Below are 25968 nucleotides of genomic sequence, written 5' to 3'. Positions count from 1 at the left end.
CTACCTTGGAGGGTAGATGAGGAGTCGCATGTTTAGCACCTCAACTGCAAGGTCATTGCCTCAACATTCTCTCAGTACTGCACTCGGGGAGTCAAACTGGGTTGTTTTTTAAAGACTGGAGATGGACATAAACCCATGATCTTCTGACTAAGTGATTGGGGAGTTTGAGAATCTGAAGGCAAAGGTCTCGTGCCTCAGGGATGTGTTAGGTACAGCATTTTGTGTGTCTCCTTCACTTCAGTCGCCAATGTTGTGGGCTGGTTTCTACCACTTGCGCCCCACTCCCCACAATATCCTCCCCAGAATCATGCTCCTCAAAGAACCTCCTTGCCGACCCTTCCTTCTAATTGTTCTTGGAGGTGTGATGGACACAAGGTATTATTCAGTCTATAAATGTGTCCATGGAAGAGCTTGCAGTGTGTACTGGCCAATTTTGTTTCTGCTCTGTCCCAGTTTTGAGGCTCTCAACAAACAGCGGTCAGTGGAAGGAACCAGCAAGCAAGGTCACGCATGCGCTGATCAATGTCAGGTAAGGAAGGAAAGAGATTTTAAGTGCTGCATTGATCATTTGAGCTGAATGGCCTCTTCTGTGCTGTGGATACTGAGTGGGACCACAGTGATTTGTCTACCTTCAAACAACCTGCCGAATTTGGGAATATTGTAATATGTGCGCTATGTCACTTAGCTCAGCGAGTCACAAATGCACACCAAACTAATGTGTTTGAGGGGTTGGGAAGTGTCAACAAAATTAATGTGCAGCTAAAAATAAACTGCTGGAGGAACTCAGCGGGTCAGGCAGCATCCATGGAGGGAAATGGACAGATGACGTTTTGGGTCAAGACCCTTCATCTTTGGGATGTGGGAGGAAACCGGAGCTTCCAGGGGTCACAAGGAGAGCATGAAAACTGCGCGCAGGCAGCACCAGAGGTTGGGATTGAACCCGGGTCTCTGGTGGAGCAGAGGAGGTGGCTGTACCAGCTGCACACCACGTGCCCGTGAAGGTCTCTCTGCCTCTGACTGGTGTGTAGGAGGGCTGGGGTTGTTCCCGTCGTGAATTCCTTTCCTTTTCCACTGTTCTCCCCGAGACCCTTCATTCTCAGTCCAGATGACCTGAAACGTCAACTGTCCATTCCCCTCCACAGATTCTGCCTGACCCACTGAGTTCCTCCAGCAGTTTGTTTTTTGCTCCAGATTCCAACATATCTCTTGTAACAGAGAAGGTTACAGCCAGAGAAGTGGTTTTGAATTGTGGGCATTGTGGTAACGTAGGACAGTTTATACCCACCAGGCTCTCAGCAATCTGATAATTTACAGATAATCTCATAAGAACACAAAACAAAACAGGGGTAAGACTAAACCAATAGGCCCCCCAAGCCTGCTTCACCCCCAATAAGATCATGGCTGATCCAGTCTTGGCCTCAACACCACTTCCCTGCTCTCCCCCCATGCCCCTTATATTTAATGCCTCTCAGTCTCCATATTATTGACTCCGTCTCCACAGCACTCTGGGATACAGAATTCCAAAGGTTCATCACCCTCTAAGAGAAGTTGTTCTTCCTAATGTCAGTCTGAAATGGACAACCCGTTATTCCAAAGTTATTTCCCCCTTGTTTTACGTAGCCCCCGCTAGAGGAAGCATCCAAATAATGGGTAGAGGCCCAACTTGCTCAGCATCTCTTTATAAATCTACCATTCATCCTTGGAATCAACCTTGTGAACCTTCCTTGCATTGGAGGCAATGCAAGTTTTAAATTATAGGAAGAATGTGGAAGTGTTGGAAAGGGTGCAGAGGAGATTTACCAGGATGCTGCCTGGTGTAGAGAGTATGCGTTATGAGGAGAGACTAGGACTTTGCTCTTTGGAGAAAAGGAGGATGAGAGGAGACACGATAGAGGTATACAAAATATTAAGAGGAATAGATAGAGTGGACAGTCAGTGCCTCTTTCCCAGGGCACCCATGCTCAACACAAGAGGGCATGGCTTTAAAGTAATGGGTGGGAAGTTCAAGGGAGATATCAGAGGAAAGTTTTTTTACCCAGAGAGTGGTTGGGGCATGGAATGCGCTGCCTGGGGTGGTGGTGGAGGCAGGTACATTGGTCAAATTCAAGAGATTGCTGGATAAGCATATGGAGGAATTTAAAATAGAGGATTATGTGGAAGGAAGGGGTTAGATAGTCATAGGCGAGGTTTAAAGGTCGGCACAACATTGTGCGCCAAATGGCCTGTATTGTGCTGTACTGTTGTATGATTCTCTATAAATATGGAAACAAAGATTATACACAGTACTGCAGGGACGGTCTCACCAGTGTCCTGTAAGTTTATATCAAAACTTCCCTTTTTTTGTTCTCCATACTCCATGCAATAAAGGCCATGTTACTTTGCTTTAGCTACATGCTAACATTTTCTGTTTCATGTACCAGGGCACCCCGGGTCCTTTTGGACCACAGTTTGCAGGTTCACACTGCTCAAATAATGAGTGGCTTTTTCAGTTCTTACATCCAAAACTGATAACCTCACAGTATAGATGATAAGTGGATTTTTACTCTATTTCCATGCTCACCGATAATGAACTATTTTTAATCTGAATTTACTTAACTGCTTGAATATAAATGCACTACTGGCATCATAACTATAGCATAAATGGTAGCTGTGATTTCAAGAATCTTTGCACAAAGCAAGTAGCCTTGGGATCTTTGACTTTCACTTAGAGAACAGACTGGGCTTTGGTTTAAGACTTTATCCAAAGAAGTAGTGGCAGCCTCTCACTAATGCGCTGGGTACAACATCAGCCTGGAATTTCCTGTGTGTCTTTGGATTGAGACTTGTGCAGATGGCCTTCTCACTTGGAAGTGAGATGCTGCCCGCTGTTCCACAGCTGACTCTCTTGTAGCAGTGTGAAGTGAGACTGCTGATGTGCACAATAGTGCTCATTGCACGGATGTACACCAAGTGCTGGCTCCCAGATAAGTCCAACATTGTAAAAGCAGCAGGTATGTATCAGGCAGTGGTTAAATTTCTGCGTGTAACCTGGACACCTGGAGACGTGAGGTCAAATCTCACCATGGAGTTAATTAAATAATCCTGATTGGTTTCTTTTCATCCTGGAAGGAAAACAAAAGCCCGTTTGGGAGGAAGTTTGAATTATTATTGAACTCATCTTGCCCCATGGGTTAAAGAATTGAATGATGGTGGCATCACTTGTGACTCATAGTTTGGAAGCTGAACTAGTTCAGAGGAATCATCTTCCTTGATTTGATTCACTCTCAGAGGGGTTCTGTGATGAGCTGTTGTATAAATATTCTTCGATACTCTGCTGTGGTGAGCAAAAGGTGCAGGGTGTATGATTTCAGCTCCAGTTGCAAGTGACTGGATTAGTTCCAGGCTCCTGTCATTGAGTGGCAATAATTAATTCAATATATTGATTTTTGAATTCAGCCAGTGATCTCTAGTTTAGATTTAGCCAATGGCATAATTAAGGTCAGTCAGCGATGCTTTTAATTATTGGGTTATATTGACAATATATATTGCATTCAATCAATAATTTAATAATTTGATAATTTATCAATAGTTTATTTGATAAACTTACAAAATCCCTTTTTGGATCATGCACGCATTGAATGCTTTTGGAATCTTTAATAACCCAAGCTCCTGTTACAACAAGCAATCTGCTGGAGGAACTCAGTGGGTCGAGCAGCATCTGTGGGGGGAGAGGAACTGTCGATGTTTCGGGTCGAAACCCTGCATCATGCTCCTGTTACAAACATTTCAACTTTTGCTGCTCACATTGCAGTGTTCTGTGTCTCATACTCAGAAGCTCCATGTTCTGTCCACCTTAACGTCTACTTTTGCTTTTGATTAATGCCCCCATTTCTCCAATTTTAATCTGTGGCCCCCTGACTCTACAAACTATTGTCACAATTTATGTGTTTTTCCCTTTAATGAAGCAGATCTTCCTTGCGTTAAAAGAAGCTACCAGTTATGACTTGGTAGTGGCAAGGGTGCTAATTATAGGTGCACAGGTTTACCCTTGTTAATTGTTCTTCACAGTGGTAATAAGTGAGGCAGTTCTGGTGCAGCAATGCAAAGTTTGGTCCAGGCATCTTTCTGCCACAAAGGCTCTGTGCTGTTTGCCAGCTCAATTCAGTACGCTGCTGCACATTCTTGCAGTAGCATTTAAATCTGTATCATTACTATTGTGTGCTAGCATGAGCCTGGCTAATTTTACACACTCCATGACCTCCACACTATTCAAAGCACATGCCTAGATGCTGTCACAGGCATTCAGAGTCCATCCCAGTCAGGGCAGGAGTCCTGTTTCTCACTCTCTAAGCTGAGGTCATACTCTTGCACTGTTTTTTGGGGGTGCCAGGTGGGTTTAGGGGGAATGTGGGGAGGGGAGAGAGATGAATTATTGGGGATCATGAGTACTTCATGCAGCCAGTCCTGTAGGCTACAGCCCAGAGTGAGGTTTTGTCTTCAGTGCTGTGTCCAGGTACCCCTCTCTCACCAGTCGGTGTCTCAAAGTACCCTTTGGCTGTTGCAGTACTTCAGTGAGCTTAATATAAGCGTCTTTCACCATATCACAGAATTTGGATAGCACAGCATAGCAATGGTGAAGGGTACACTTCTGGATATATGCTACAAATACCATGCTGCTGAATTTTATTCCCTTCTCCATTTTTGCAGCTTTAGTGACAACAGCACTGCTGCACTCTGGGAGCAGAGTACCAGTCTGCGTGCGCGGGGCCGCGTACCATTCTGCGTGCGCGGGGCCGCGTACCATTCTGCGTGCGCGGGGCCGCGTACCATTCTGCGTGCGCGGGGCCGCGTACCATTCTGCGTGCGCGGGGCCGCGTACCATTCTGCGTGCGCGGGGCCGCGTACCATTCTGCGTGCGTGGATCGGTGTACCACTCTGCGTGCGCGGGGCGGTGTACCACTCTGCGTGCGTGGATCGGTGTACCACTCTGCGTGTGCGGGGCGGTGTACCGGTCTGTGTGCGCGGGGCGGTGTACCGGTCTGTGTGCGCGGGGCGGTGTACCAGTCTGTGTACACAGAGAGGCAGTACTGCACTCTGGGAGCAGTGTACCAATCCGTGTACATAGAGTGGTGGTGCTTTAACTGATTAGTTTTGTGATAGAAAGGCATTGACGGGTCGAACATCGTGAAAGATTTGTTGACTTTGAAATTGAATGGAGGTTGGCGGAGCTCTGTGATGATGGACATGTCTAGTGATCAATGGTGATGGGTCTGTTTGGTATGCCACCAATCAAAACTGCGAACCCAGTCGGAAGCAGAATCGTGACCACACATTAAACCGTGCATTTTTAAGTGGAGTGATTTAATTTTGTGCTGAGTTTGTGCTTAGATCTGAGTTAAATCACTGAGTAGGTGGTTGATTTGCAAGGTGCAACTGTCCATTGAAAAATTGATCTTGACAGTCTCTGCCCAGCTCCTAATAGACATTGGCACATAATATATACCAGCTTCTAATTCAGCACTGACCAACATTAACTGGCAAACTCATTCCGACAACATGTTACAGCTGCAACAGTATATAGAAAAAAATCAACAATGGAACACTGAGCTCCAAACTGGGGTCCTGAGGCAAATTACTGAGATGATCTCGGTGGAGTTCAATTCTGCACCTAGCCTGTCCTCTCCCTGTCCTGGGAATGTTTGATGCTCACAGTCATTGACTGTTGAATTCATTTTGTTCGGTATTAAACTCGCAGAGAGAGCTGGTAATTTCATCAAATCTTTTAGTGGAGGTTGCAGAGGCATCTGTTTCACACAAGGGTTTTCAACAGTTGCACAATATTTAAGATCGATAGGCTGACATGCCAAGTCGCTGATTAATCACCACAGCTCCCTGGAGCAGACTAGATAGTCCGTGTCCAGTGAGGAGAGACTGTGGTTACAAATGAAGAGCAGCAGTGTGAAACCACTGCAAATCCGACTCGCACCCATCTCCCGTGAAGGCAACTGTGCTATCAGGGTAGGGGCGGGCTTCTGGGAGAGACCCTCCCCCAACACTGGGCAATGTCTGGGATTCTCCCATAACACTGGGCATGGTCTGAGACCCTCCTGGCCCCCAACAGTGCGACCCACACCCCCTCCCCCAACAATGGGCATGGTCTGGGACCCACCCTCTCCCCCGACAGTGGGACCCTTCCGCTCCCCCTCCCCCAGCACTGGGCATGAGGGGACATAATCTTAAGGTGATTGGAGGAAGGTATAAGGGAGATGTCAGGGGTAAGTTTTTTACACAGAGAGTGGTGGGTGTGTGGAACGCACTGCCGGCAGAGGTTGTGGGGGCAGAGACTCTTAGATAGACACATGAATGATAGAAAAATAGGGGGCTATGTGGGAGGGAAGGGTTAGATAGATCTTAGAGCAGGATGAAATGTCAGCACAATATTGTGGGCCAAAGGGCCTGTACTGTGCTGTAGTGTTCTATATTCTACGGTCTGGGACCCTTCCCCTCCCCCCTCCCCCAACACTGGGCATGTCTGGGACCCCCCCCCCCCCACCACCACCCCAAACTGCACCCCCTGGACACAGGCTGACGCTGCTACAGTCCTGGGACAGGGATGCCGCTACATAAACCCTCCACAGTTAAAGGCGCTCCATAAAGTCAGGTAGTTGCTGCTGTAACACTGCCAGTCCTCTGGCTGAGTTCCCTGATTACTTCCGTCTTTTTTCCCCACTGCCACTATTTTCCTTACTAAGCCTTTCTCCGGTTCCCTTTCGGAAGACACTATTGAGTCTGCTGCCACTGGCCGTTCAGGCTTCCCAGTGCAAACCACAGCGTCCAGGTCGGTGTAATGTTTGTCCTCGGGTAACTGACCCTTGTGCCAATGGACACACCATTTCACCTTATCGAGGCATCTTTAGAACATTGTCCATTGTCACAGCTCCATTGATATGGCACAGTTTTTAAGGTTTTTTTTACCTTTTTTGCTGCCTTTGCTCTATTAGAAGCGATTTGTGCACTCAGAACTGGAGATGTGAGTAATCTGTATACTCCGAGTGGGTGGGAGAGAGGAACGTCTGCACTTGGAGCAGGTGGAACAATTCCATTTGACAGCGATTCAATCCTACGACGACAGCTTTGGTTTTCTGCCTTCGAGGGCCAGCGGCTTTGAGTCATCGATCCCTGTGCATACGGCTTCATAAATCTTGCGTTATGAAAATGATGGAAAAAAAAAATCCATCAACAGCTCAGAATTGTATTTTAATTATCAAATATCTGCACGAAAGTTAATTCAGGACCTTGAATAGTTTTATTTAACTAATGGCTGTTTGGAACAGTGTGATTCGGAAAGCAATCCATCCTTGAGCTTTGATACCACTAATCGTGCATGATGCATGCAAGATCATTAATCTTTCTTTCATCCCTGAATGAAAATTTAAAAAACTGCTGATGCGGGAAATTTGAAGTAAAAACAGAAGATGCTGCAAGTGCTCAGTGGATGAGGCAGCATCCGTGGAAACAGAGACAATTAACATTTGGGATTCAGGATCCTGTTATCAGCACAGACCTGGACCAGAGACGTTACCTGTTACCCCTTCGACAGATGCTGCCTAACCTGCTGAGTGTTTCCAGCATTTTCTGTCTTTAATATCTTCATCCCTGTTCCCTTAATCATCACCACTCTGTTATACCCACCTGAAGCTTCGAACCTTTAGCCACACCTCGCCTCGCTCAGTAGTTCTGACAGGATGGAAGCTTATAAAACCTAAACTTGCTGTCCATCTACTGTTAATACCTCACAATCTACCTCGTTATGGCCTTGCACCTTACTGTCTGCCTGCACTGCACTTTCTCTCTAACTGTAACACTTTATTCTGCATTCTGTTATTGTTTTCCCTTGTACTACCTCAATGCGCTGTTGTAATGAAGTGATCTGTATGGATGGCATGCAAAACAAGTTTTTCACTGTACCTCGGTACATGCGACAATAACAAACCAGTTTACCTCCCTTGCTGTTCTCAGATAGACACCTGCTTTCATTTAGCAATGGATGGATTAGGGAGCTACATGAAGGCACTCTGCAAAAGGACATCTTAATTTCTCTTAACATGGGTGCTTTATGACACGATGGGCCATAATGTCATTGAGACCAAGCTCAGACTAGGTGAACGCTGTGCCGAGCAGCTATGCTCTGTCTGCCAGAGCCATCTAGTTGCCAGCCATTTTAATTCCCCTTCCCATTCCCCCACTGACCTGTCTGTCCTCGGCCTCCTCCACTGCCAGGGTGTGGCTAAACATAAATTGGAAGAACAGCACCTGTTATTCCGCCTGGGTCGTCTACAGCGCAACAGCATGAACATAGAATTCTCCAATTTCAGGTAACCCTCACCCCCACTGTTCCTTTCCCTCTCCTCCTGATCTACCCAGCCCCTCTCACACACTGCCTTCTTTCGAACCCACCCCCATCTCCCAGTTTCTTTCCCTTCCCATCACCCACACACTTCTCCCATTGGGTCCCCTCCCCCTCACTCTGTTCCCATCTGCCCAACCTGCCTCCTTTATTTGGTTCCCTTCCGCCTTCCTCTCCTATCAACTACCACCATCTGCAGCCCTTTGTTGCCTCTCCCAGGCTCCGTCACTATCCCCACCCTTCCCTCCCCCCACCCGACTCCATCTTCCAATCAATTCACCTATCACCTGACATCTCTTGCCCAACCCTTCCTCCTCTCTACTGGCTATCTCCCCTCTATCTTTCAGTCCTGATGAAGGGTCTCGACCTGAAACATTGACTGTCCATTTCCCTGCACAGATGCTGCCTGACCCGCTGAGTTCCTCCAACATCCCATGTGTTGCTCTAGATTCCAACATCTGCAGTCTTTTGTGTCTCCATTTGGACCATAATAGATGTTTGGGGTGGTTTCTTTGGACACAATTAATTTTTAAACAATTAACTCATTTTTAAATAATTAATAATAAGGCTCATTGGGAGCAAACAGGAGAGTGAGCTGGAATATCAAAGGGTAGAAGAAAAGTTAGGTTAGGCTGGGTGAGATGCTAAGGTGCATGTGGATGGAGCAGGGATCTGAAATTAGACTGGATGGGTCACTGATGGATGTGGGGGGAACGTGAATGGTTGGGATTTTAACTGGTGCAGGTAGAGGCGATGCAGGGAAACGGCTAAAATTTTCACAACTGAAGTTCTTGTTGGGTCATGATGAATAGATGGAGGATTAAATGGAGCAGAATGGATTTGAGGTACTTATCAACTGTGGCTTAATCTGGAGCAGGTTCAAGGGACTGAACGTCCCCCTCCAGACCCTCAAGGGACTGAATGGTCCCCCTCTTCCTCGAGGGACTGAATGTCCCCCTCCAGCCCCCCCTTCCTCGAGGGACTGAACGTCCCCCTCCAGTTCCCTCCTTCCTCGAGGGACTGAATGTTCACCTTCGAGGGACTGAATGTCCCCCTCCAGACCCTCAAGGGACTGAATGGTCCCCCTTCAGCCCCCCCCTTCCTTGAGGGACTGAACGTCCCCCTCCAGTTCCCCCCTTCCTCGAGGAACTGAATGTTCCCCTTCGAGGGACTGAATGTTCCCCTCCAGTTCCCCCCTTCCTCGAGGGACTGAATGTCCCCCTCCAATCCCTCGAGGGACTGAATGTTCCCCCCTTCCTCGAGGGACTGAATGTCCCCCTCCAGTTGCCCCCTTCCTTGGACTGAATGTCCCCCTCCAGACGCCCCCTTCCTTGAGGGACTGAATGCCCCCCTCCAGTCCCTCGAGGGACTGACTGTCCCCCTCCAGTTCCCCCCTTCCTCGAGGGACTGAACATCCTCCTCCATTGTCTGTAGTCTTAGAAGGTCTGTATGTCCTCTCCGACCCTTTGAAGGTTTTAAATACCACAAGATATCAGTGTTAAGAGAACTAAGATTAAGAAAGGAAATTGAGCAAAAGACTTTGCTTAAAGGATTGTTGATTAAATTTGTACTCTGCACTGAAGCAGATTATAGAAAAGAGGCCAAAAGTAGGTCGCTGGCCTTTGTACAGCAAGGATTCGGGGATGAGAATGACTGAGGGCCTGATGGAGATCAGTTGAGGTGGAAGGTTTTGCTGTAAGCAGTGGTGTTTTTCCCTTCATACGAGATCTTGTGGGGCTGGAGCTCCAATTGACAAGGTCCCCGTGTGACCTACTGTTGCTTTCATTGCCGTTCCATAGGCTGTCACTTGTCATACATACAGTTCGCTAATGAGACTGCACCATTCTAGATCAGAATATTCAAGGTTGTAGGAAAGATATTTGGAGGTTTGGAAGAAATTTAGGTCTCAATGAAAGAAAAGTTGTAAGCATCTCCATTATCACTTTGCTTCTATGGAGATTCTGTCCCCTCAGTGTCAGGAGCTTGTGGGTTGGAGCCACACATCCATCATCCACAATGCTATATTTCAATTGCAGCTTTAAATCTAGGTCCTGTATGCCCAGGTGGATCAGGTGGTTCTGTTGGAAGATAGTTCTCCTTGGTGTCCTGGTGAATCATTTTGGCATTCACGCAGTTTTTGGGAGCTTGCTGTGCATAAAATTTGCTTGTCACATTTCCTACTTATTGGTGACTCTGCATCAAAGGCACTGTCCAGGTGCTGGTCCACATCCTCAGGACTAGATGGGGTAATTGGTTTATTATTGTCACATGTACCGAGATAGAGTGAGAAGCTCTTGTTTGCCTGCCATCCAGACAGATCATTCCAGACATACATCGAGGTAGTACAAAAGGAAGAACAATAACAGAATGTAGAATTTAGTGTTAGTTACAGAGAAGTTGCAATGCAGGTAGATAATAAGGTGCAAGGTCCATGACGAGGTTGATTGAGAGACCAAGAGTTCATCTTTATTGTACAAAAGGTCTGTTCAAGCCTTATAACAGTGCGATAGAAGCTGTCCTCGAGCTTAGTGGTATGTGTTCTCAAGCTTTTGCATCTTCTGCCCATTGGAAGGGGGGAGAAGAGAGAATGACTGGGGTGGGTGGGGTCTTGAATTATGTTGGCCGTTTTCCCAAGGCAGCGGGAAGTGTTGATGGAGGGGAGGTTGGTTTGCGTGATGAACTTCGCTGTGTTCACAACCCTCTGCAATTTCTTGCGGTCTTGGGCAGAGCAGTTGCCGTACCAAGCTGTGATGCACCTGGATAGGATGCTTTTTATGGTGTATCTGTAAAATTGGTGAGGTGAAACAGAAGTACAACTTCCTTTAACTTATGACCATGAGCAGTAATGTTAAGGTCAGATCTCAGCAACCAACTGCTCCACAGTGAAAGTCTTACCCAACAAGACGGCCCTTAGTAAATAGCTGGCAACCTCATGTAAGCCATTGCGAGGAACATCCTGCAATTATCTGGATCACATTTGTTCTGTCTTTGAATCCATGACTTTGGCTGAATCCTGCTGTTTTTATCTGCAAGCTGAGTTACGAGCCTTGTGCCCCGCTGTCTCCTGCGACAAATTCATCCCTCCTTCATAAATAAATCTGATTTCAATGTCCCCATCTGGCTTTCTCAGCCTCTCAGCAGCCAGGCATTGCTACATTATACGCACTCTTGCTCGAGAGCTATATCAGGATGATGGGGAGAAGATGTTTAAAATGTTGTTCCCATCACAGTGGGCTGACCCGATGGCACAGTGGTTAATGTGGCATTCTGTCTGATTTTCACCCGTTAGTTTTGGAAGGTGATAAAATTATGTCAGCAGAAGGGGAATAACTGAGCAAATTCATAACCATAGAATTTCAGCCTCTGCACTGAGAGGGAACTTGGGGCTGTGGACAAAAGGTGCACAGATCACTGATAAAAGAAGTGCAATGTATTGTGTTAACTTGACCCAAGATTAACTGCTGTGTTTTGCACGGTGCATAAGTGATCACGCTCCAAGACGCTTCATGTTGGAGTCAATGATATGCTAAGTAGTGATTGAAAAGGCGTACCACCAGGCTCAAGGACAGCTTCTGTCCTGCTCTTATCGGACTTTTGAACAATAAAGATGAATTCTTGATCTCCCAGTCTACCTTGTCATGGCCCTTGCACTTTATTTGTCTACCTATACTGCACTTTCCCTGTAACTGCAACACGATATTTTGCATTCTGTTTTTTTTTACTATCTCGATTTACTTATGTACGGAATGATCTGTCTGGATGGCACGCAGACAAAAATTTTGTTTGCATGCCATCCGGCCTCTGTCACTATTTCCACTCTCCATCTGCCAATCACCACCCCCCCCCCCCCCCCAACCTGGATCCACCTATCACCTGCCAGATCTAGCCCCACCCTTTCGCCTCACCTCTTTACACTGACTATCTCCCCTCTTATCTTTCAGTCCAGACGAAGGGTCTCAACCTGAAACATCGACTGTCCATTTCCCTCCACAGATGCTGCCCGACCCACTGAGTTCCTCCAGCAGTTTGTTTTTTGCTCCAGATTCCAGCATCTGCAGTTTCATGCCTCTAGCAAAGTAACACTGGACTGAACCCGCTCTCTCCCAGTTATTCACCAATTGCATTTATAATGCAGAGAACAGTTATATTTCCTGCCTCCTTGGGAGCCATGACAAAGACAGAGGGAAGAAAAGCACTTGATTTTATATGGCATTTTTCATAACTCCAGCACCTCCCAAAGCTGCTCACAGCCAGTGAAGTATTTTTTTAAGTGTAATCTCAGTCATACAGTAGAGAAGAAGTGGTGATGACTTCTGGATGCATTATTGTAAGTGGTGGGTGTTATTTTGCCATGACAGGCAATTTTGACAATAGGCAGGTAATCATATCATACGCATCACCATTTCTGCCCATGTATACGCAGTGATTACAAAGTGGACGTCTTTCCTTGTTTAAAGATACTAAGCAGCATTTTGAAAGCACATTTATGTTTGAGCCATTTTTTTAAAAAAAGAACATCTGTATCAAATTTCAGATATTGAATATTAATTCGTTTACACAGTTGTCAATTTAGATTGCTAAGGGCCATTATCTGTTTTTCAGAGCCATCATCAACCATTTTAACCCCAAGATAGAGTCGTATGCAGCAGTCAATCACATCTCACAGCTCTCTGAAGATCAGGTACGTGGCCCTGATGCTTTTTAATATAGTTGTGCTTCATTTTACCTCTGCCCCTCTGAAAGGTGCTGCAGTTTAGTTCTGTCACTCATTGGCTGGCCGACCAGTGAACCCAGGCAACTGTTTTACCGCAGATGAATCGTGGCTGAGAACAATCCCATCCTGGCCTGCCATCCACACACCCACACTTCGCCATGCGGCTCAGAATATAATGAATAGAAATGACAGCCAAGAGGCAGAAAGCTGCCATTGCTGGAAATCCAAAATAATAACAACACAGAATGCTGGAAATGCTTCGCAGATCGAGCAGGATCTGTGGAGAGAAAAATAAGAGTTAATGTTTCTGGTCAATGACCTTTCATTGGAAGTGCAGTCCTGGACAACTTCTCTTTCGTGGCCCCTTCCCCCTCTGTTCTTCTCCCACACTCACCATGCACTATCTTTCCATCTGCTTCATCTTCCCTCTCCCTCCTCCCTTTCTCTCTCTCTCTCCCTCCCCCTCTATCTCTCTCTCTCTCCCATCCTCTCTCTCTCCCCTCTCTCTCTCTCCCCCTCCTCTCTCTCTCTACCCTCTCTCTGTCCCCCTCCTCTCTCTCTCCCCCCCTCCCTCTCTCCCTCCCTCCCTCTCTCTCCCCCTCTCTCTCCCTCCTCCCTCTCTCTCTCTCTCCCTCCCTCCCTCCCTCTACTCATCCCCTTTGCCTCCTTCCCTCGAGCCCTTCTACCTGCCCTGTTCCTCTGACCTCAATTTTTATTTTAAAGATGTCCCAAGTTTTACTGAAGGTTTCTGAGTCATAGAGCAATGCAGCACAGATACAGGCCCTTTGGCCCAACCAGTCCATGCCGACCACAGTGCCCACCCAACTAGTCCCAATTTCCTGCGCTCAGCCCATATCCCTCCAAGCCCCGTCCCTCCACGTACCTATCCAAGTGCTTCCTAAATGATACTGTTGTACCTGCCTCAACCACTTCCCCAGCAGCTCATTCCATATGCTCACCACCATCCGTGTGTAAAAGTTGCCCCTCAGGTCCCTTTTAATCTTTCCCCTCTCACCCTAAAACTACACCCTCTAGTTTTGGACTCCCCTACCCTGGGGAGGGGAGCCCAAGTATCAGAGCTCATCTCAATGGCCAGAACATACTGACCGCTTTGACAGCCAGTGAGCCAGGCAGGAGAGCCTGATTGGCTGTGTGCTGAGATAGCCTTTACTACAAACACAGTCGGACTGCATGGGCTGTGATTTCGGGAGATCGATCGGTTACTATTCCGCTGTGGATGATGAAAGGAGAGGCACCACCTGAAACACCTCTCCCTCTTGACATTTGTGCTTCTGTGTGTGCTGAACAGGAGGGGTGGGGGTGGTGATTTCTATTCTCCCTGTGGAAGGGAAGACTGCTGGCATTTCACTGAGTGTTCAGTGCTATGCACAGTGGGTTCTTAAAAGCCTATCTTTTTGAAGTCGCAGTTGGAGTTTTGCTGCTTGTACTCGTCTCTGCCGTGGTTCAGGAGATCATGTGAGCTGTTTCTATTTTTATCTAAATTCATTCACTGCTGATGGGGAGGTTAAATCAGGGCAAGTGCTTTATCTTTGCTGAGACTGAAATGGCAGCCTCTGATTGCTTTGGGGACCTCTCGTGTCATTCAGCAAGTGACACTGGGTCCACACAGAGATTGTGTCCCTTGGAATTCCACTGGATATATGGCACGGAAACAGGCCATTCAGCCCAATCAGTCTATACTGGCTTTTATACTTCACTGGAGTCTCCTCCTGTTTTTCCTCATTTAAATCTAGCAGGTGCTTCTCCCTCAGATACTTCGTCCAGCCTCCCCTTAAATGCATCTGCCCTGTTTGCATCAACCTCCCCGTGTGGTTGTATCAACCTCCCCAGGCTCTCCTGCCTGGCTCACTGGCTGTCAAAGCGGTCAGTATGTTCCTCCAACATCCATCTACGCTCTCACCACTCTTTGGGTGAAGACATTACTTCTGAATGCAGGAAATTTGAAGTAAAAACAGAAAATGCTGGAAGTATTTGGTATTTCTGAGTTCTCTGTTGGGTATGTTGGTGACCATCACATCATGTCCAACATATTTTAAATTTCTCTGTTGGGTCATCACCTCTGCCCTGGTTCAGGAGATCATGTAGGTTGTTTCTATTTTTATCTCAATTCACTCACAGCTGATCCTTTCCCGATATCCTTGTAAGTCTTCTCTTCTTCCTACACATTGGTCCCCTTGTAAATTGTTACAGTCCTCCTCAATACAGATCTGGTATCGTCCACAAACAAACATTGTGTTCTTGATTCCAAAGAATAAATCGTTAATGTAAATTGTGAACAGCAGTGGTGCAGTGCAGACAATGTTTATCCTTCACCATCTAATGTGGCTCATCTCTAGTGTTAAAGGTTCCTCTGGGCTATCGATGACTATTAATGTTTTAGCCTTCCTATCACATCCTGAATCACCTTAAATTCAGAAATGTCTTTACTGGTTTTCCGTCCCTTGTACCAATGGCATTAATTTCTCCCTTCTGTTCCCAAAGGCTGGGGACAGTCCCTGGTTTTACATCAGAAGGCTGCTGTGGATGGGGGCTCAGTTTAATCTCTTGACAGGGCAGTGCTCACTCAGTACTGCAGGGAACTGTAGGCCTTCATTCTCTGCTCAAACGTTTGCAACTTGATTCATTGATTCAGACTGAACTTGAATGTAGTCACATCTTTGAGGGAAGGTGTACTGCCTGAAATAGTCAGGATAAATTAAACAAGAGACACAAGAGACTGCAGATGCTGGAATCTGGAGCAACACACAAGATGTTGGAGGGTAAATTGGTTTATTACTGTCACGTGTACCGAGGTATAGTGAAAAACTTGTCTTGCATACAATTCATACAGATCAATTCATTATATAGTGCATCAAGGTAGTACAAGATAAAACAATAACAGAATGCAGAATAAAATGTGACAGTTACAGGGAAAGTGCAGTGCAGGTAGACAATAAAGTGCTGCCAAGTCATAAGGAGGTAGATTGTGAGGTCAAGAATCCATATTATCATACTAGGGAACCGTTCAATAGTCTTATAACAGTGGGATAGAAGCTGTCCTTGAGCCTGGTGGTGTGTACTTTTGTGCTTTTGTACCTTTTGCCCGATGGGAGCGGGAAAAAGAGAGACTATCCAGGTGGGGTCTTTGATTATGTTGGCTGCTTTACCAAGGCAGCGAGAAGTGCAGACAGAGTCCATGGAGGGGAGGCTGGTTTCAGTGATGTGGGTCAGGCAGCATCTATGGAGGGAAATGGACAGTTGACATTTCGGGTTGAGACCCTTCGTCTGGATTGAAAAAGGGGAGATAGCCGGTATAAAGAAGTGGAAGGAAGGAATGGAAGAAGAGCTGGCAGGCAATAGATGGATCCAGGTGAGGAGGGGTGATGGGCAGATGGGGGAGGAGAGAGTGGGAATGGTGACAGAGGCCGGGAGGTGATAGGTGGAGGTGACACAGGGCTGCAGATGGTGGGATCTGATCGGAGAGGAAGGTGGAGCATGGAACCAAATAAGGGAGGTGGGGAGGGCAGGTGGGAACAGTGGGGGGAGGGGACCCAGTGGGAGGGGTGTGTGGGTGATGGCAAATGGAGTGGGTGGAGGAGGGGAAAGAAGGGGTGATGGGGGCTGGGGTGGGTGTAGGGGGAGATGGGTGGATCAGGAGGAGAGAGAAAAGGGACGGGGGTGGCAGTTTAACAGGAACTGCATTGACATTTAACAGACTTCCAGCACCATTGCATCCTATTCCCATAATATCTGGCCACAGCTAATTCTGATGGCACCCACCTAGATAATGGGTATAAGCACTTTAACCAATGGAATAAAGTTGGCCTTCACACTTGTTAATTAAATAGAAGCACAAAGTGACAACTTATTAGAGTGCCTTTTGCACACTAAATTGCCCTAAGTTGCTTTATGGGTATATTAATGAACAAAATTGTTTGGGCAGCACAGTACCACACTTGGTAGAACTGCTGCTTCACAGCTCCAGAGACCCGGGTTCAATCCTGACCTCGGGTGCTGTCTTTGTGGAGTTTGCATGTTCTCCCTGTGACCATGTAGCTTTTCTCCGGGTGCTCCGGTTTCCTCCCACATGCTGAAGACGTGCGGGTTGGTAGGTTAATTGGCCACTGTAAATTACCCCTGGTGTGTAGATGAGTGGTGGAACTTCATGGGAATCTCTTGACAATAAAATGGGATTAGGGTAGGATTAATGTAAATAGGTGCTAGATGGTTGGTGCAGACTTGCTGGGCTGAAGGGCCTGTTTCTGTGCTGTATCTCTATGACTGTCACTCAAAAACTTAACATGAGGCCACCAGGGGAGGTGACCAAAAGATTGTTGAAGAATTGAGTTTTAAGGATTGACTTAAAAATGAAGAGGAAGATGGCAGAATTTGGTAAGAGCCTTCTAGAGATTAGGGCCTTACTGCTGAACATATGAACGTATGACTGTGCAGAGCATTTAATGTCTCTGGGCCTGTGCTCGATGGCATTCAGAAGGATGAGGGGGGATCTTATTGAAACCTACCAGATACTGAAAGGCCTGGATAGAGTCGACGTGGAGAGGATGTTCCCATCAGTAGGAGGGTCTAGGATCCAAGGGCACAGCCTCAGAATAAAGGGACGCCCCTTTAAAACTGAGATGAGGAGGAATTTCTTCAGCCAGAAGGTGGTGAATCTGTGGAATTCGTTGCCGTAGAGAGCTGCCTGGATCACAGGCAGAGATTGATAGGTTCTTGCTTGGTAAGGGGGTTAAGGGTTACGGGGAGAAGATGGGAGAGTGGGGATGAAAGAAATCAGCACATCTGAATGGCGTAGCAGACTTGATGGGTCAAATGGCCTAATTCTGCTCCTATATCTTAGACATGAGACAGATCAATCCAGAGGTTATAGGATCACTGGTCAGGATCTGCTGGCTGTGTGGCCTTGTCCCCAGGGCGAGGGTTGCCAGCAGTCCTGCATGTTGTTGGACTTTCAACTGAGGAAAAAACTTGGATTGTCTCGTATTACTTTGTGATAGGTGCCAATTTTCCCTTGAAACTATCAGAGTGCAAGGTAGTGGCTGGGAATACCCATTCCGGGCCCTCAAAGGAAATGTCCACTGATGTCAAAGCACAGCTTACTGTCATCCTAGAAGTGTGTGATAAGTGCGAGCACAGTGGAAGGAGTGTTTGAAAACTAGGGGAAGGTCTCAATTACACCCCCCCCCACCACCCACCCCCCCCCCCCCAACCACCATCACCCACTGCCCATCCAGTCCTCGACCCCACCCAGTGACACACTTGGTCCAGGGGCCAATGGTGGAGCAGTTAAATTCAGAGCTGCTCAAGAAGTCAGAACTGGGAGAGCTCAGGCAGCATGGAGGATTGCAGATTTGGAAATTTTAACATCCAGTTGATCCAGAAATCATTATAGGACAGAGCTGATGTGTGAGCAGGACTCGTCATCTGTTCGGACATGGATGGATGAGTTGAGATAGTGATTGAGCTGGGAGATGTCACTGTAGAATAGATGGTCTGAGTTCTGTTTCTTACATGTGGCTGAGACTGTTTTCGCTACAACAAGGAGGCTAAAGGGTGACCTTGTAGAGCTTTATAAAATTAAGCTGGATGGTCGCAGTCAATTTCCCAATGGAGTCTAAAACTAGAAGCATAGGTTTAAGATAGGAGGGGAAAGATTTAAAGGGAATATGAGGGGTAATTTTTTTTTCCACACAGAGGGTGGTGGGTATATGGAACGAGCTGCCAAAAGAAGTGATGAAGGCGGGTCCAATTACAATGTTTGAAAGACATCTGGACAGGTACATGGATAGGAAAGGTTTAGAGGGATATGCAAGCAAATGGAATTAGCCTAGGTAGGCATATTGGTCGGCATGGATGGATTGGGCTGAAGAGCTTGTTTCTGTGTTGCATAACTCCTTGAATCTATGTGGTCGACCTCATGTGGGGACCAGTACAAAACAAGGCTTCGTCGGACAGTTAGAAGGTAGGTAGAACAAAGTTCCCTCTGCAGTGTCACAGGTATTTGCTTCACTTTAATTCTTTGGTTTAATTAGCTGACTTTCCATTTGGCTCCTTAATTATTTTGTTGGCACTGGTCAGAGTGCTGCTGTGTGACAACAGGCGAGGACTTGCTACCGTGTTAACAGAGCACTGAAAAAGATGCCTGCAGTCATTTGCTGGGAATGTCAGTACCCAGCACAGTATTTGCTAACACCATTTGTTTGTGCAGTTTGCCTAGAAATCTTCAGGCTTCCTGCATTGGGAGTGTGGAATTATGGATTGTTATGGCAAATAAGGTGGTAGAAGGCCATTCATTTCATCGTGTCTGTGCTAGCTCTTTGATAGAGCCAAGAACAGCATTACTCCCAATCCCCTCTAGTCTACAGATTCCCTATAAATCTACAGACTGTTCTTCCTCCAAATGTTTAACTGATTGCAGTTGTAAAGTTAATGTTGTTCCTCAGCCTTTTTCATTAATATTTCCCAGATCATCAGAACTTAATCTACCTTGGTACTATATTTTCATATTATATAGGAGGGGGATATTTTGTCCATCAGAGGGAACTTTGCAAAGAAGATTTAAGAGAATATTGCCAGGACTCGAGGGCCTGAGTTAGAGGGAGAGGGGAGAGGTTGGGCAGGCTGGAACTTGGAACGTAGGAGACTGAGGGGTGCTTACAGAGGTGTATAAAATCATGAGGGGCATAGATAGCGTGAATGCACATGGTTTCTTTGCAAGGGAAAGGGAATCACAAACTGGAGGACATGGGTTTAAGGTGAAGAGTTTAAAAGGGACCTGAGGGGCAACTCCTTCACGCGGAGGGTGGTGTGTATATGGAAAAAGCTGCCAGAGAAAGTGGTTGAGACGGGTACAATAATGACATTTAAGAGATACTTGGACGGGTACATGGTTAGGAAAGGTTTAGAGGGATACATATCAAACACTGGCAAATGGAACTAGCTTAGATTGGCATCCTGGTCGGCATGGATAAGGTTGGACTCTGCTGGTTCATTAAGCAATCCTTTTACCCCCAGTAATTTTCCCTGTAATCCATTCTCCCCACATTCATATCAACTTCCTCACCCCCCCCCCCCCCCCAATTCTACCACCCACCTACACACCAGCAACAGTTTACAGTGTGCGATTAACCTAGCAACCCGCACGTCTTAGGGATGTGGGAGGAAACCGGAGCACCTGGGGGGAAACACCCACCCAGTCACAGGGAGAACGTGCAAATTCCACCCTGACAGCATGGAGCTCAGGATTGAACCCAGGTCTCCGGAGCTGTGAGGCAGCAGCTGTGCCACGGTGCCTCCGCTATGGCAGTTTTGTTTTGCTGGTCTGCCTGCTGATTCTTTTGGCTGGTAAGTACCTTGAGGTCTGCTTACCAGCCATCTGCCAGTGGAAATGGGTTGGAAGACCTGAGAGGTCGTCTTTGTGATCAGTGGCATCACTGGAACAGAACTCTTACAGTATCTAGCCAAATGAGAGACAGCAGAGAGGTCAAGAAGCTCACAGGAAATAATTAGCGAGTTATAAATAAGATCTTTATTAGTCACGTGTAAATCGAAACGCACAGTGAAATGCATCTTTGCATAGAATCTTCTGGGGGCAGCCTGCAAGTGTCGCCACGCTTCCGGCGCCAACATAGCATGCCCACAACTTCCTAACCCGTACGTCTTTTTGGAATGTGGGAGGAAACCGGAGCACCCGGAGGAAACCCACGCAGTCATGGGGAGAACGTACAAACTCCTTACAGACAGCGGTGGGAATTGAACCCGGATCGCTGGCACTGTAGTAGCGTTATGCTAACCGCTGCACTTGCCCATAGAGGGGAAACTGGAGTGGTGCTCAAGGATCGGAGGGCTGCTAACAATATACCGTGGTTTAAAAAGGGAGGAACAGATAAACTGGGCTCTAACAAGCCAATTAGTTTAACTGTATGGTGGTAAGTTATTGGAAGCAACTGTATTCATACCATAATTTAGAGGTTCTATAAAGGCATATAACATGGAAACAGACCATTTGGCCCATTGGGTTCCTGCTGACCATCAACTACCCATTCACACTAATCCCATTTTGTTCTCTCCACATTCCCATCAACTCCTCCCAGTCTCTGCCACCTCACCTACACACCAGGGGTAATGTACAGCGGCTAATTAACCAACCATCCAGAACCACATTGGGACAGATAGCCAAAAGTTTTGGGTGGCTTTAAGAAGTGTCATAAAGGAGTCATAGAGTTCTACAGCATGGAAACCAGCACTTCAGGATCAGGTTTATTATTACAGACATATGTCGTGAAATTTTGTTGTTTTGTGGCAGATATAAAGACATAAAAATTACTATAAATTACAAAAATATATAGTGCAAAAGAGAAATAACGAGGTAATTCAGCCCAACTGAGCAATGCCAACCAAGGTGCCTTGGCAAGCTGTGCCCAAGCTAGTCCTATTTGCCAGCATGATCCCATGAACACTACCTCGTTAATCCTTTTTCACTATTTGTTTATTTTTGTAATTTATAGTAGTTTTATGTCTTTGCACTGTACTGCTGCCACAACACAGCAAATTTCACATCATACAAGTCGGTGATAATAAATCTGACTCTGATATACCTCTCAACCTTTCCTATCCACATACCTGTCCAAGTGTCTTTTAAATGTAATAGTACCCGCCTCTACCACTTGCACTGGCAGCTCATTCCACATAATCACCACCCTTCTTTGGGATGTGGGAGGAAGCCCCCATGGTCATTGGAAGAATGTGCAAACTCCACATAAACTGTCGGAGGTCAGGATTGAACCCAGGTCCCTTGAGCTGTGAGTCAGCAGCTCTACTAGCCATGCTACTGTGCTACCTGAGCAAAGGGCAGATTAATCAGGGACAGTTATCATAGAATCTATAGTTTTATGGGAAAAAGAAGTCATGTTTTTATTATTCCTTGTGAAGAAGTGAGTTCTGAATCCCTGGAATAGCTGACTTTTTCAGGTGATACCCTCTTCTGCTGATTTTTTTAAAAAATTATTTAGAGGAAGTTGTTGTTCCTGGCAAAGCAGCTTTTAATTGTCCATTCATAATTGCCCTTGTGAAGGGTGTGGGGAGCTGCCCCATTGAAGAACTGCAGAGTGTTCGATGATATTGGGGAGAAGGTTTCAGGATTTGGACCCAAGGAACTGATGTATTTTTCTGTTAGAGTGATGCATGATTCAGAGAGGAACCTGCAGGTAAATGGTATTCCTTTCTGTTTGCTGCCATTGTCTTTCTCGGTTGTAGAGACTACGAGTTTGGAAGATGCTGTCAGTGTAGCCTGGATAAATAACTGCAGTACCTTCTTTACATTGCAGCAACTGTGGGGATTAAATGTTAAAGGTAGTGGCTTGGGTGGGTTTCCTCTTGACCTTCTTGAGTGTGGTTGGAGCTGCACTCAATCAGGCAGGAGTATTCCATCATACTCCGGATTTGTGCCTTGCAGATGGTGGGAAGGCTTCAGGAGGTGAATCATGTACCAGAGGACACCTACCACTGTTGCCACAGTGTTTACATGCCAGGTCTAGCTGTGGGTGGTGATCAGTGACTTGGTGATGGTGATAAGATATCTTTATTAGCCACATGTACATTGAAACACACAGTGAAATACACCTTTTGCGTAGAGTGTTCTGGGGGCAGCCCGCAAGTGTCACCACGCTTCTGGCGCCAACATAGCACGCCCACAACTTCCTAACCCATACGTCTTTGGAATGTGGGAGGAAACCCACGCAGACACGGGGAGAATGTACAAGCTCCTTACAGACAGCGGCTGGATTTGAACCCAGGTCGCTGGCACTGTAAAGCATTACGCTAACCGCTACACTACCGTGCCTTATTCTCTCTAGCTGAAGGTGGCCATCAGCAAAGGAATTTATTTCTTCCTTTTTTGACTTCATTGAATCCTTTAATTGCCCTAACTACGTCAATTGGATCATCAATCCACTGTGAAAGTGGATTCGGTACAAAGAATGCATTTATGTTTTTCTCGTCTGCCCTCTGTGTGTTTGTTTTTGGGCCCTTTTGTGTTGACTATTTGCTCCCCTGAAGGTGATTCCCAAGATGGCACTGGACCGTGGCAACTCATTGCAAGGTGCTCTCTGCAGATCCACTCATTACTTCTAATCGTTACCTTGTACAACCTCGACGCACTGTGTAATGAATTTATCTGTATAAATGGTACACAAGACAAGTTTTTCACTGTACAAACCAATTCCCCCATTCCCCTTCCCACAGCCTCCCCAGTGACGTAAGTTATTGGGGGTCGTCAAGTGTGTCCAGGCCTGATTGTATTTTCAATCTTTAGCCAGAATTCTCTCATTTGTAATTTGTCTTAAACCTCATCTTTCTAAGACTGCATAACCATGGCAACGTATTTCTCCAGCAATGACTTGACCCCCCAGAGGTCTTGCCTGTGACATCAGCATGATACTTTAAAAACAAACAGGCTGACTTCACAGTGTTAAATAGATGGATACTGCAGCTAAATGAGAAGCTTTTACAGTCAATTAGTTTTTGATTTATTGGGAACTGCTTGGGGAAGGGCAAAGGTCCAAGATACAAGAGAATCATCACTGTGGAATTGAAATAGGTAGCAAGCAGGAACGGTAACATGGGGGTGATATTAATAGGCTAGTAATATAAAGGCCTGGACAAATGGTTTGGAGAGCAAGTTCAGATCCCACCACAGCAGCTTTGAATTAATTAAATCACTGGAAAGAAAATAAATCTGGTGTCATTAAGGAGGCCACGTGGCAACCAAATTATTGTGGGTGATGGGTGGAACTGCTGCGTCACCCAGCATCCTGTCTGCGTGGAGTTTGCACGTTCTCCCTGTGACCGTGAGGGATCTCCCCCTGGCACTCCAGTTTCCTCCCACCTCCCAAAGATGATTGGGAGGTGAATTGGTTGCGGTAAATTACCCCCAGTGCGGGTGGGCAGGAGAATTGGTGGAGTTAATGGGAATATGAGAGGGAGTAGCTCACAGAGAAATGAATGGGGAAGGGAGATTGCTCTGAGAGCTGGCATAGACTTGATGGGCTGAGTGGGTCCCAACCATATCTTAAGGAAATATGAAAAAGAGAAGACACGAGAGACTGCAGATGCTGGAAATCTGGAGCAACACACAAAATGCTGGAGGAACTCAGCAGGTCAGGCAGCATCTATGGAGGGAAATGAACAGTCGACGTTTCAGGCCGAGACCCTTCATCAGGACTGGAAAGAAAGAGGGCAGAAGGCAGAATAAGAAGGTGGAGGGAGGGGGAGGGGGAGGAGCTGGCGGGTGAGAGGTGAATCCAGGGGAGAGGGAGGAAGGTAGGTGAGGGATGCGGGGGGGAGTGGGAATGATGTGAGAAGCTGGGAGATGATAGGTGGAAGAGGCAAAGGGCTGAACAAGGTGGAATCAGATAGGGGAGGACTGTAGACCATGGAATAAAGGGAAGGAGGTGAGAAAGCAGAGGGAGTAAGGTCCTGTTCCTGCTGTCTATTATGCTACCAGTTGACTTGGTACCTGTCAATGCAACCAACTAGGGAAGTCCCAAAGATAGACTGGCCTTTATTGTACACAGTTGGAAATTTAAATAAATATAAGATATATTTGACTAATTAATGGGTTATATTCATGCATTCAAATGATGCCTTCTAAACTGAATCTCAAATCTATATTTTCTTTTAAAGCTATGATTACATTTGAATATTTTAAAAAATCTCTGACAAATCCTTTCACACTTTTCTTCCAGCACATCAGTTGTAATGATTTGAGGCAGAGTCTGAAATTCACCTCGATGCAGGGAAGTGATAAATGTGCTGGATCCGGCAGGGGTGTGCATTTAATGTTCTCATATACAAGGACAAGAAATAGGAAGGGAACTGCACATTTGGCCCATCTGTTCTGTGATTCAGTGAGATCTGTTGTCAGTGGGCATGGAAATGATGGACCAAATGGCCAGTGCTATAAACTTGTAGGATTCAATAATAAGATCACAACTTTACCCCTCCTTCAACACTTTCCACACTATCACCCTTGATATCCTTAATATGTGACATGGGTATGGTATCATAGTGGTTAAGTTACAGGAATGCTACCAGAGTTTTGACAAATGATCCAGTCATGATTTCCCATTTCACCAAGGGCAGCTGAGGAATTGGAATTCAAATAATTAAATAAATCAGAAATTGATAAACTAGGCTTAGTGAAACTGCTGGATTGTCATGAAAAGAGTCTGTTTCATTGCCGTCCTTCAGAGGAGGAAATCTGCACTCCCAGCCCAGTGACTCCACACTCTCAGCAGTGCTGTTCTTTCATGGGACATGGGTGTCATCGAGAGCACCGCATTTATTGCCCATTGTCAATCCCTAATTACCTCTGAACTGAGGGCGCAGATGAGGGTCAACCACACTGGTGGGTCAGGAGTTGTGTTCTGGTAATAACAGCAAATCTTCTGTCCCTGAATGGTATTAGTGACCAGATGGGATCTTGTGACAATCCAGTCATTTAATCTTTACTAAGACTGGATTTTATTTTGTATAAATCTAGGTTTATTTAATTACATGAACTTAATTTTCCCAGCTACCCTGGTGGAATTTGAACTTGTCCCTTAAAAAAAAAATCAGTGTCCAGTAATTTAATCACTGGGCTGCTGTATCCCCATCCTGTGAACCTTAAAGTATTTGAGAATCTTAAGTTTTGAATGAGCAGGTCATCCCTGGGTGATGTCAAGGTTCCGTTCCTGGGAACTGTTCGTAAGGCGGACAGCTCACAAGTCAGAACTGCGGCCACAGAGTTCCTACGCAGCAGAAGATGCCTGCAGCCCCACAGTAGCCGGCAAAAACATCCCACCGGTCA

At 46.3% G+C, this 25968-nt stretch overlaps 1 protein-coding gene across 2 annotated transcripts in view; it reads left to right on the top strand.

Moving 5' to 3' along the window:
- Positions 1 to 25968, top strand: part of armh3 (armadillo like helical domain containing 3) — a 151034-nt gene that overhangs the window by 101459 nt on the left and 23607 nt on the right. For both annotated transcript variants that reach the window (XM_052027108.1, XM_052027107.1), the window contains 2 exons: positions 454 to 529; positions 12989 to 13067. In XM_052027108.1, coding sequence (XP_051883068.1) covers positions 454 to 529; positions 12989 to 13067 — 155 coding nt within the window. The remainder of the gene's footprint in view (positions 1 to 453; positions 530 to 12988; positions 13068 to 25968) is intronic.

Source organism: Pristis pectinata, chromosome 12 (genome assembly GCF_009764475.1).
Source record: "Pristis pectinata isolate sPriPec2 chromosome 12, sPriPec2.1.pri, whole genome shotgun sequence".
Classification (NCBI taxonomy): Eukaryota; Metazoa; Chordata; class Chondrichthyes; order Rhinopristiformes; family Pristidae; genus Pristis; species Pristis pectinata.
The sequence above is the reverse complement of the archived record's forward strand: the minus strand, read 5'-3'. Positions and strand labels throughout refer to the sequence as shown.